Raw genomic sequence first — 13,051 nt, 5'->3', positions numbered from 1 at the left:
CCATGAATCTACAGTTTTAGCAAGTACCAGAGGCTATTCTGAAGGACAGTGAATTCTGAGACGCACTGCTTTAACTGCGCTGACCTCACCAAAGGAGAAAGCGACTCAGCCATAGTTTTTCCCACGCCACCTGGCTGAAGGCAGCTGCTGAAATGGAGATCTGGAGAGTGGGAGGGACATGGTCATCCTCGGACTGCAGTGCAAGGGGCATCCAGCATGTCTCGGTGGAAGGCCACTGGCTGGATGCTGCAGGGCAGTGAGAGTACCACATACCTGTGGTCTAGAAGAGTGCCAAGAAGCAATCAACAAACACTGGAAGGGGTGGGAACGCTCCCTGAACAATGAACCCTGTCTCTTATCTATGAGGACACTGGCTTCTTTGGGTTAAGGTAAGAACCCAACCACCATTCACAAAAGCTTCTTGGCAAAAGTATATTCTGAATCTCAACTAATGCTGGAATGTAACTTATTTCCAATGCTGGTGCCTAGAACACAACCCCCTATCTTATGGGTGAAGAGCCCGAGATTCAGAAAGACATGTGGTTAGTGAACAGCAGAGTTGAGACTGAGATATGAGAGCAGACAGTCATGCTGAAGAGCTTGTTGAGAAAAACCAAACTCCTGCAGAGAGACTCTGGAGCCCCATAGCCTCCGGCACGGGCAGCAGGAGAGCTTGGCAGAGAGTGGGACTCACCGGCTTTTCGCGTGTCAGTGGGAGCATTGGCAGACACACAGCCTCTCACAAGGTCGAGGTTCGTTTCGTCTCTGCCTTCTCTTTCTTCAGGGATGACCATACTAGCCTTTTCCCTGGGGGTGGGAGGAACACATCTTCAACCTTTCTGAATTAATTTCAAAATTCCTGATTTTAATCTTCGGTAAATTATAACATAGAAAATATCTATGCAACTGTAGTGCTAAAAGAGAACCCAGGAAACATCAGAAGGATGTTTGGGTATGAGCCAAATATGCACAGACAAGCGATGGGGAATGGAAGCAGAGTTTCTTGGTTGGGTACTTCTGCTCATCTTCTGGAGTTAAAAAAGAAAAAAAAACTTACTTATTTTCTATTCTGTATGTCCTCCAAACACTTTGAGTCATGAAATAAGCAAATGAAGACTGCCACAAAGAGGTTACTGAGGTTTTTTTATACAAATGTGCTAAATGTGTTACTGAGCACTGAAAAGAATTCAAATAATTCATATTCCAATATTTTCAGAGAAATCATAGATAAGATAATTAAAGACCAATGATTAAAGACATGAAAATATAAATGGCCAAACTAACTTTGATTTGAAAAACTCTAGGTGGGAGGCCCCATTAAACACTCTCCAGTTTTAAAGGAAAATCATGATTAATATAAGAAAGCAAATTTCCAACAGAGATTTAAACAAAAAAAAATCGACATCTCAGATTATGCAGTACGGCAGTATTGATTCACTAACTTAGCTGTTTAAAACATTTAGGGCAGGCTTCCACATACTATGTGAGGTAATTTGGATACAAATATGGTTACCCAATAATTTCTGTCTTCAAGAAAGCTTAGCACCTTAAGCTGGTAGACTGACAAGCCTATAGAATCCTAACTCAGATTTGCAATCAGGAACCAGAATCATGACAGGACCCTCAATAGCCACAGGAAGACTAAGCCAGGCTTGCCATCCTCTGATTTTTCAAAACCAGTAAAAGGATGTTAGAATCAGTTCAGGAAACAGCGGGGTCTGTGGGTCCTTTTGTGCCAGGTCAACAGAAAAGATGTATAAGACTGCGTCTCTGCCCTGGCTGGGCTTGCAGCTGAGTTGAAGAAATACAGCAACGTGAAAAACCACCGTGGAACTGACTGCCTGCAATAAGAGAGTCTGTGGAAGGCGAAACAAGAGGAATCATTAGCAACCAGTGATTCCAACAAGGGCTCATGCCCAAGGGTTTTCCAACGAAAGACGATAAAATCAGATGGAGCAATTCCTCAGCCACTCTGGATACGCAATGTCTTAGGGCACGGTACCAAAAAGAGGTACCATGGGTGAACAGAAACTCAAGTTTATAAATTCTATACTATTTGAAATAATATACAAATGCAAAGTTGTTATTAGTGTAACACTTTATGAACAGGTTGCATAGGCCAATCACTCCAGTTCTGTTCTGGTCCATTATTCTCAACACCAGCGTCGTCAAGGGTGGCTACTGCAGAATTCTTTGCAGTGATCACAGCTCCAGAGTCACTCAGTACTACCCCGTCACACCTACCAGACTCCAGCTGGGGACACATGGCAAATGGTCCAGAGAGCTTACTACTCTTAAATTTCTTTTACATTTGGGATCAACATGGGGGGTTTCCCCCCCTCTATATCTCCACTTACCCTACTGGCTAAGCCATCACAGGCAGGGGCAGCTTCCTTTCCTAATCAGCCTGTTATCTGTGTGTGGCTGCCAAGCACAGGGGTTAGAATGCAGACTCTGCATTCACATGTTGTGGATCTGACACCACTTACTGGCTGTGTTGACTTGAGGCGAGTTTTTTAAAAGCTCTGTCCCTCAATTCTGTCTGTAAAATGGGAAGAATACTAAAACCTAACCTCAACAGGTTAGGAGGAAGCACAAGCTGGAATCAAGATTGCCGGGAGAAATATCAATAACCTCAGATGTGCAGATGACACCACCCTCATGGCAGAAAGTGAAGAAGAACTAAAGAGCCTCTTGATGAAAGTGAAAGAGGAGAGTGAAAAAGTTGGCTTAAAGCTCAACATTCAGAAAACTAAGATCATGCCATCTTGTCCCATCACTTCATGGCAAATAGATGGGGAAAGAGTGGAAATAGTGGCTGACTTTATTTTTCTGGGCTCCAAAATCACTGCAGATGGTGACTGCAGCCATGAAATTAAAAGACGCTTACTCCTTGGAAGGAAAAGTTATGACCAACGTAGACAGCATATTAAAAAGCAGAGACATTACTTTGTCAACAAAGGTCCATCTAGTCAAGGCTATGGCTTTTCCAGTGGTCATGTATGGATGTGAGGGTAGGACTATAAAGAAAGCTGAGTGCCAAAGAATTGATGCTTTTGAACTGTGGTGTTGGAGAAGACTCTTGAGAGTCCCTTGGACTGCAAGGAGATCCAACCAGTCCATCCTAAAGGAGATCAGTCCTGGGTGTTCATTGGAAGGACTGATGTTGAAGCTGAAACTCCAAGACTTTGGCCACCTCATGCGAAGAGCTGACTCAATGGAAATGACCCTGATGCTGGGAAAGATTGAGGGCAGGAGAAGGGGACGACAGAGGATGAGATGGTTGGATGGCATCACCGACTCAATGGACATGGGTTTGGGTGGACTCTGGGAGTTGGTGATGGACAGGGAGGCCTGGCGTGCTGTGGTTCATTGGGTCACAAAGAATTGGACACGACTGAGCGACTGAACTGAACCTCAACAGACTGTTATAAAGATCACGTTAACACATGTAAGGCACTCAGAGTAGTGCCCAGAACATAACAAGCACCATATGTTAGCTTTTATTAATGTCATAGCTGTGTGCTCAGTCACTCAGTCATGTCTGACTCTTTGTGGCCCTCATGGACTGTAGCCCGCCAGGCTCCTCTGCCCATGCGATTTTGAAGGCAAGAATACTGGAGTGGGTTGCCATATCCTCCTCCGGGGGATCTTCCCCACCCAGGGATTGAATCTGTGTCTCTTGTGTCTCCTGCACTGGCAGGCTGATTCTCTACCACTGAGCCACCTGGGAAGCCCTATAATGTAGTAACCTCATCCCCTAATTATTCATGACTACGCTAAAAAACAAAACTGGCAGAGGAAATAGCAACCTACTCCAGTATTCTTGCTTGGAAAATTCCATGGACAGAGGAGCCTGGCGGGCCACAGTCCACAGGGTTGCAAATAGTCAGACATGACCAAACACACACTCGAATGCTAAAAAATAGATTTCTTTCAAGTGATCCTGCAACTGCTTCAGTTAATACTGTTAAACAACTAGTTTACTATGAAATGTAACTGCAAATTAAATCTCAGAAAAAAAACCATACTCTTGAAATGAAACCAGTGTTGTGAAGAAAATATTGTCTTCCTAACTAGTAACTCAAATTAGTTTAACAGAAATTTGTCATACTTAAAAATACTCAGTCCCTTGTTCACAACATGTAGCATAATCAAATTACTGTATGTGACAGATACAAAATAATAATTGAACAATTCAGATTCCTATGTCCACCTGAAATACTGTGGTTTCTTAATATTGCTCTAACATCTCTAGTGGTATTTGAATAGCTTGTACAACATGATAAAACAGGGAGGAGGTACTGGACTAGGAGTCTCTTCAAATGGGCATTTATTCAAGTCCTCATGCTAACCCATTTTGTGATCATATTTTTTTAACTGTAAAATTTCAAATAATCTAACCCTTCCCTTTGAAAAGTGGTGACCTCTCAAAAACTATGTTTACTCAGAATGTTATTACTAATTTTTTGACCCAGGGAGCATTTTATTATCAATACTGAGACATGTAATCTTTTTTCTCTTTACTTGTCATTCGTAATCTACTGATCTCTAGTCCAGCCAAACAATCCTTTCACTGCCAGCTTGCCTGATTCATTCCTCTCTGGTTATTTTAAATAGCAGCATTGCTTTTGTTCTTACAAAATCACTTGTGGAGGTCCTGGCAAAAGTGCATTTCCTCAGTCTCCCATTACATTTTTCTCTTAAGTCCAGGCTCAGTGCAAATGCTCTTTCAGCCATGCACCTCACATATATTTTGCTTTTCAAAACAAACACTTCTCAAATTCCCCAAGTTTTCTGGGAAAGTAAATATCTTAAGATTCTAAATAGTGTTACTGTCTGTGTGATATGGCAAGACCTAACTTAATACGCAGACAGTCACCGCTGAGACAGTTAGAAAATTAGGCCAGGCCATATAGATAAAATCTGGTACGGAAATTGCTGTAGAAATTGAAATGTAGGAGAAAGGCTACATCCTGGGTTCTGCTGAGGGATGTTTCCAGTCAAGGCCAGGTTGATCTGAGCCTTGTCACTAAGCCCTTTGAGTGTCAAGTCCCTCATATAAGCTGGGAAGTGCATGCAGGTCCCCAACACCTGGCTACAGTCCAGTAATGGCACTCTTTTCCAGGCTACGTTCTGATGAACTGGAGAAGATGCAGATGTGGGAAGGAGGCCTGGCGCATACAACTCACCTATTCAGATGCTACAGGCACCCTGGGTGGGGTACACCTCCGGGCAGGAAAGGGTTCAGAGAGCAGGCCTGGGATGCTCAAACCCTGCACATTCCCAAGAAAGGCCTGTCTCCTCAGCTTGTCTTTCTGGAAACCCCTGGCCAGCTTCTGGGAGCTGAGATCTGAGTTCTTGGACTACTCCGCCTGATAAGAGGGTCACACAGCAGGCCCCAGTGTGATTTATGGTGAATACATGTTTCATCTCCAGGGAGCCGGAGTCTGTCCCTTGAATACTACATCTGTATGACTGACTCCCAGTAAAAATGCTGGACCCCAACTCTCGGGTAAGCTTCCCTGAGGATAATGCTGAGCGTGTGCTGTCACACACGGATGCCAGAATTAAGCACTTCCGTGGGACCTCACTGCAAGAGGACACTCGGAAGCTCATGCTGGATTTCTCCTGGACTTGGCTCCGAGCGTTCTTTCTCTCTGCTGATTTTACTCTGTGTCCTTTCTCTGTAATTAACCACAATGGTGAGGATCCCAGCTTATCTGACTTCTGTGGGTCCTTCTGGTGACTCACTGAGCCTGAGGGTGATCTTTAGGGACCCTCAACGTAAATACCGACAACCTCATCTGAATATCTTAGTTCCATGTGCTCACTGTAATCTAGAGACAGTCACTTTAATCAGAGAAGCCTGAGGCAAAGGATATTTTAAAAAAAGTGAAAGAGCCAATTAGGAGGTTACTGGCCCACATCCAGTGGCACCAATTCTTGGACTCCATTTCCTCAATATCGCTTAAATCTCTCCCCTTCTCTCCATCAACCTAATCTTAGCTGCCACTGGTTCTTATCGGACAACTGCAATAGCTTCCTGACTACTTCCCTACTCCATCCATTCCAAGTTTGGTGCCAGAGAGAGCCTCTGAAAACACACTACGTCACTCTCCTACTTAGAACTCTGCAGTGCTGTCTTACGGCCTTCAGAGTAAAGTTCTGAATCATTAACAGGCCTCCTGCACCTCTGAGCTTTCACACACACTCTTGAACAACACAACCCTCGGCCCACTTTTGTCTACTCAGCAACCAACACACATGCTGCCTAAGTCAGCTTAAAGGTCACCCCTCAAGAGGTGCTGCCCCTGCGCCGCCCCCCCCCCCCCCCCCGCCCCCTCTGACAAACTCTCGATACCATTTTCTTTCAGCTTTGCAGGCTATAGCCTGCAGGTGTTTATTAGACTGTGCATAACCATCCAATGTTTGTCTTTTACACTAGGGGATAAGCTCTAGAAGACAGAACTGAGCTTGTTTTTTCTGCACCACTGTAAGTCTAGCACTTTAATGTGAGGACAGGAGGAGTTGGATCATAATAGATGCTCAAGAAATATCTGTTGACTGAGTCTTGGGAGATGAAGGTCTAAGAGACACAGAGAGAAGCTAAATGTTCTGAACAGGAAGAGGAAGTCTGTATAACACATGGTTATAACACTTTCTGGAATATTTTTTTCAAAAAGCATGTATACACACATATAAAATATCCTCAATGGGTTATAGCTCACCAGGATTTTCTGTCCATGGAATTCTCCAGGCAAGAATACTGGAGTGGGTAGCCATTCCCTTCTCCAGGGAGTCTTTCAAACCCAGAGATCAAATCCAGGTCTCCCGCACTATAGGCAGATTCTTCACCATCTGAGCCACCAGGGAAGCCCACAAACTATCCTCCAGAACACATGAATAGAAATACACATCCACAAAACACCAGAGAGGAAAACGTCAGTTTTCATTCAATCGCAAAGAAGGGCAATGCCAAAGAATGGTCAAACTACCATACAACTGTGCTCATTTCACATGCTAGCAAAGTAATATTCAAAATCCTCCAAGCTAGGCTTCAACAGTATGTGAACTGAGAAAATCCAGATGTACAAGCTGGATTTAGAAAAGGCAGAAGAACCAGAGATCAAATTGCCAACATTCATTGGATCACAGAAAAAGCAAGAGAATTCTAGAAAAACATCTGCTTCACTGACTATGTTAAAGCCTTTGACTGTGTGGATCACAACAAACTGGAAAATTCCAAAAGAGATGGGAATACCAGACCACCTGACCTGCCTCTTGTGAAACCTGTATGTAGGTCAAGAAGCAATAGTTAGAACCGGACATGGAACAGTGGACAGGTTCAAACTTGGGAAAGGAGTTGTTTACTCAACTTACATGCTTATTTAACTTCTATGCAGAGTACATCATGCGAAATGCTAGGCTGGATGAATCACAAGCTGGAATCAAGACTGCTGGGAGATATATGAACCACCTCAGATATGCAGAAGATACCACCCTAATGGCAGAAAGTGAAGAGGAACTAAAGAGCCTCTTGATGAAGGTGAAAGAGAAGAGGAAAAAAGGCTGGCTTAAGACTAAATATTCAAAAAATAAAGATCATGGCATCCAGTCCCATCACTTCATGGCAAATAGAAGGGGAACAGTAGGCATGTACAGATGTGAGAGTAGACCATAAAACAAGTTAAGCACCAAAGAATTGATGCTTTTTAAGTGTGATGCTAGAGAAGACTCTTGAGTCCCCTGGACCACAGGAAGATCCAACCAGTTAATCCGAAAGGAAATCAACCCTGCATATTCACTGGAAGGACTGATGTTGAAGCTGAAGCTCCAATACTTTGGCCACCTGATGCAAAGAGCTGACTCACTGGAAAAGACCCTGATGCTGGGAAAAATTGAGGGCAGGAGGAGAAGGGGGAAACAGAGTTTGAGATGGCTGGATGGCATCACCGACTCGATGGACATGAGTTTGAGCAAACTCCAGGAGATGGTGAAAGACAGGGAAGCCTGGTGTGCTGCAGTCCATGGTGCTGCAAAGAGTCAGACACAACTTAGCAATGGAACAACAATGAAACAGACTCAAGACATAAAGAAAAGACTTCCCAAGGTGGAGAGGGGCTGAGGGAGGGAAGGACTGAGCGTTATATGTGTAGTTATATGTGTGTAACTGAATCGCTTTGCTGTATGGTGGAAATTAACACAAATTACAAATCAACCACACTTCAGTAAAAACTAAAAGAAAATATATTTTCACAGGCTGAAAGGACTGTCCCATAACTGTTGATTGATAGCTGTAAGAATCCTTGCCTAAGACATGCCACAATCACAGAGGAGAGGAAGGGGAGGGAAGGACAGCACAGGGTGCTGCCCACATACTGTGCTCCGTGTCTTTACAGGGGCTCAGTGGCACTGATTCAGGAAGTGCTCCTGTATCTGGAAACCATTCCTGGATGCACTGGGGTATCTACATACTTTCAGCATATACTGAAAGCCCATAGCCAGTGCTGGGAAATGACTGTTCATTTTGAAATTGTGTCGAGGTCCTGGCTGGCTAACTGCCACTAAAAGTGACTTATGCCCTCTCGCTGCCAGCGTCTGAGGCTTTTAGGACTAGTCTGGCTTGGTCCCAGCCAGGCTAGGCCACAGTATCCTCTCATCTAGCCTCTTCTCTATCTCAGCTCAAGGATTCCCTGTCTAGCCCCTGCCCTGGCTCCTGGGGCCCCCGAGAGACCACCTGATTCATCTTCTCTCACCAAGCTGCCATCTCCTTGACAACATTCCTTGGGAGATGTTATCAGCTTTCTCAGATGCCTACAGGTAAGAGGTAGTCATGCAATTTGCCTATCAATATCTCACTTAGGAACATTTTCCTTCTGTTAAACCAAAAACTTTTTCTATCTGGAACATTAAAGGATACTCATTCTCAAAAAACACACATCTGCTCAGACAAATGTCACACTTTTATAAAAATGTTTTTCTCAGAGTGATTCTATTGATATGAACTGATCAGGTCATAAAAGTATTTTTGGGTAAAGACTAAAGCAGTCACCCACCCAAGACATGGAGATTTCACAAGGGAAGAAAAAAATCATGATTCCAAGGGAAGGGAGAAATCTTGGACATGGGGGAGGGGGAGAGTTCTACTGCTGGTGCTTTAGGTTTTATTTCTTTACAAACAGAAAAGCAGTTTTCTTCACATATCTTTTTTTTTTTTTTTTCTGTTTCAGGAAGATACTTTTATTTATTTTTTTTCCATTTATTTTTATTAGTTGGAGGCTAATTACTTTACAATATTGTAGTGGTTTTTGTCATATATTGACATAAATCAGCCATGGATTAACATGTATTCCCCATCCTGATCCCCCCTCCCACCTTTCTTCACATATCTAATAGTCCATCAAACCCCTGAAAAGCAAATGGGGATGGTGGAGAGGCAGGGAAAAAAGAAATGGGTGCTGATCCATGTAAACCCTGGGGGGTTATCAGACCACAGGTGTATCTTGACGTGACTCTCCCTAGCCCCTAAGGGCTAGGAGATATTCCCCCACCTAGATCCAGAGAAGCCTCTGGATCTTCAAAGGCCTTTGATTCCTTCATACTGATCTCCTGTGTATTTACCTTATGAGCTTTTCAAAAGCTTCCTTTTCTTTCCGCAAAGCAGTGAGATAGCGCTGTTCCTCCGTTGAACCTCCGTATATAAGAAAGTAAACCCTGCAAGTTAAGACAGATCTCTTTTAGGCTGAAAACACATAATTTTTAATCCCTGGAAGGAAAAGCGTGAAATCAGCAACCCAGAGTGTTCAAATAATAAATATTTGATGGAGAAGAAAAGGTTCCATTAATCACACACTTGCTAAAATCAAGCAGCCTAAACCCCACCTGTTAAAGGTCTCGTTACCACATGGGCTTTTTTTTCCTTTCTTCTTTCACCGAAAGGAGGAATGGAGTTTAGGTAAACACTGAAATATAACAAAGAGGGATAGAGTAATTCTTTCCTCATAACTATAAACAAATCAGAAAACACAATCTTAGCGGCTTCTCTTTTTTCAATTTTTTCTTTGCACCCCTGCCAAACAATCATTTAAAAAGTTGGAGAGCAGTTATAAAAGCCAGCTTAGGAAAGTTCATGTTAGTGAAAAGTAAACAAATGAAATCTATATGACCTTTATCTTCACAAGTAATTTCTCAGTTCCTTTTTATTCATGTCTTAACAGACCCAAGCCATCGCACATTTTATATAAACACATGGACACAGAGGACATATGGATTATATCAAGCGCCTCAAGAAATAATTTGACATATTCTTTTCTCTTAGAAAAGGCCAGCTTTCTATCTTGTTTGTTGCTAAGAAGTTGAATGAAGCACCTTTTCTTCACCTTCCATCAGAGATATTTTTCCTTTTTTTAAATATTTTTCCTCTTTAACCCTAGATTTTTCTTTTGACCTTCATCTTCCTAGATTGCATTTTTTAAAAGTATGAACATGGAAAAGGCCACTGGCCAATGAATCCAGAGACCCCCAGCTCTGCCACGAATATATCAAGTGGCCAAGGGCAAGTCATTCACCACCTCTGAGCCTCAGTTTCTCATTGTTGGACTAAGTGGTTGAACTCCAAAGCCCCTTCCATTTCTGACATTTTGTTTCTAAGCATCACACAGTATTCTACTATCAGGCAACAGAGAACTTGGGTGCACATAAGCTATCTACAGTATTGATCAATGGTAAAGTATGAAAAATTTATCAGCCTATAATTATTTTACCAGCTTCGTCTAATCTCTTCATCCTGCATTATTTCTGACCCAACTCCTCCATTCATCTCTACTTGGAAGGGTTGCCTTCGTTAAACTGGCTAGAAAGGTTTCTTTTGGCTCTGATTTTGGTTCAAGCTGAGTTCAGGATATTAATTTTGCTGTTTATTTCCCTCGGATTAATTGGAGAGCCAGAACACTATATTCTTTGGGAGGCACCATTTTCTCATCTGATATTTCTGTAGATTTCTCATCTGATAGTTCTTGAAACTCAAGAAAACTTGGTACAATAATTCCCCAAATACTTCAGTTTTATGTGGCTATAACTTAGAGTCACTTCTTCAGATTTAAAAGAAAGACATTTTTGAATTATGACATGATTTTGCTGAGTCATAATTACATGAACATTTGGGAGAAGTTAGGATATTGTAAATTTCCTAGGCTTATTCAGAGACGGCACCCTGTAGACTACAACCGATGCATAAAGAATATGGCACCGAACAGTAGCAGAGGTTAACAAGGGAGGTGTTCCCCCAGATCCCCGGTTCCACTACAACATGCGACCTCCTCCTCAGGAGCACTTCCCAGACGGACCTGAACCGTCAGACGTTTCATAAACTCAGCCAACATCCCAACAAGGCAGCGTTACAGATCAGAAAGCCCGTGGGCAGCTGGTCTGTCTGTACTAAACCCTACAGAACTGTGAAGCTGAGCCTGTAAGGTGAGACTTCACCTTCCCTACAACTTGCCTGAGAGGCTTCCCGGGCCGAGACGCCCTGTAAATTTCAAGCTGACGCACGAAGGTCAGCTCTGCATCATACAAGACCACGTATCTCGGCTCCACCTCGTGGAGCACGCGTGTCAGAGCGTAGGGATCACTGCAGCCCAGGAGCGGGTGGATGATGGTGAGGGGGTCTTTCAGAATCCCGTAGGCGGCATCGGAGGACACGTTCACATCAGGCTCCTCGTGCTTACTGTCTCCTGTGCAGCTCTCCGGGCTGCTGGTCAGCTCTCTTGGGCTGCCCTCCTCAACACCTGCCTCCCCCTCTAGTTCTTCAGTTCTTCCCATCATCTGAGTTAAAGTCAACCTTGGTTTCTTCTTTCTGAGGGCCTTCTCTTTGGCAGGGGGCCTGTCTTTGTCTCGGAGGTCTTTGGGCCTCTTGTTGGATTTCATGATTCTCTTCGAGTCATCTTCCTTCCTTAATCTCATCCATACATCTTCAGCTTTGCTGTCCTTCTCAAAGGTTTTTCTGTAGAGCCTCAACAAGAAGACCTCTGCTCCGACAGTGAGGTACTCTCGCAGCTGGGAACACGTCCTGTCGTCACTTGCGCAAATGAGAACTTGTCCTAAAATTGAAAACAGTGTTATGGAGCTATTAGCTCACTTCCTGCCCTCCTCCCTGTGTGCCCCCTCCTCCTGTCCCCCACAAAGAAGACCCATCTCACCTCTTTGGCGCTAAAGATACTTTACAATTTGTTTAACAAGGGTCTCAGATGCTCATCAAAGACATTCACCTCTCTGCCAGGATCACTTAAATCTTTCGGGTAAAGGTGAAGCCAGAAATATTTAGAGACTTATGAAAATAGAGCTGTGGTATAACAGAGGCTTTAAGGGAGCTCTTTTTAATTAATAATTTTCCAGAGGATCTGGAAATACTAAAATAAATTCCAAATGGATTACAAAGTCAAATGTTAAATAATAAATCATAAAAAAAAGATGACTCTTCTCCATCTCTCCATATGAGGATGCTTTTCCAGGCTTAAAAGCAATGAAGAAATCTCAGAGAAGATTGATATCTGTAAACAAAGACTGACTCAATACACTGGAGAATTAACTGTGCATTATAAAGATAAAGAAAGACTGCTCTCAAGCCTTTTGAGATGGACCGTGTTCTGTCTACAGAATGTGTATCTCTCTAAATAAACCCATTTCTAATCTTAAAAAAAGAGCTAAAGACAAAATACAACTTTATACAACTATGATAAATGTTAATATCTTCAATGTATAAAAAGCTGATAAAAACTAAGAACACACCTTAAACCAGCAAAGGAAACTAACACAATTCACAAAGAAAGAAATGCATCTGAGAAAATACTGAGTTCCCTAAACATCAAAATTTCAAACTAGATAAGCATTTTTCTCCCATCAAATTAATAAAACTGTTATACATATGTGATACATGCGGATACACACAAATATATACAGCATCTTCAGTCAATGCTAGCTAAGTGAAAAAGAGACAAGGTCTTATACTTCCAAAAGAAATGACAACTGATTAAAAAAAGAAAAAAACCTA

General features: G+C 42.8%; 1 protein-coding gene across 1 annotated transcript in view; it reads right to left on the bottom strand.

Annotated features, from left to right (window-relative positions):
- The window catches only part of ERCC4 (ERCC excision repair 4, endonuclease catalytic subunit), a 39,746-nt gene that overhangs the window by 7,512 nt on the left and 19,183 nt on the right, over positions 1-13,051 (bottom strand). The window contains exons 8-10 of the mRNA XM_065924352.1: positions 11,504-12,101; positions 9,625-9,717; positions 695-807 (exon numbers count right to left, since the gene is read on the bottom strand). Of these exons, the coding sequence (XP_065780424.1) occupies positions 695-807; positions 9,625-9,717; positions 11,504-12,101 (804 nt within the window). The remainder of the gene's footprint in view (positions 1-694; positions 808-9,624; positions 9,718-11,503; positions 12,102-13,051) is intronic.

The sequence above is a fragment of the Muntiacus reevesi genome, chromosome 2 (assembly GCF_963930625.1).
Source record: "Muntiacus reevesi chromosome 2, mMunRee1.1, whole genome shotgun sequence".
NCBI classification, from domain to species: domain Eukaryota; kingdom Metazoa; phylum Chordata; class Mammalia; order Artiodactyla; family Cervidae; genus Muntiacus; species Muntiacus reevesi.
Note: the sequence above shows the minus strand (reverse complement) of the source record. Positions and strands in the feature narration are given on the sequence as shown.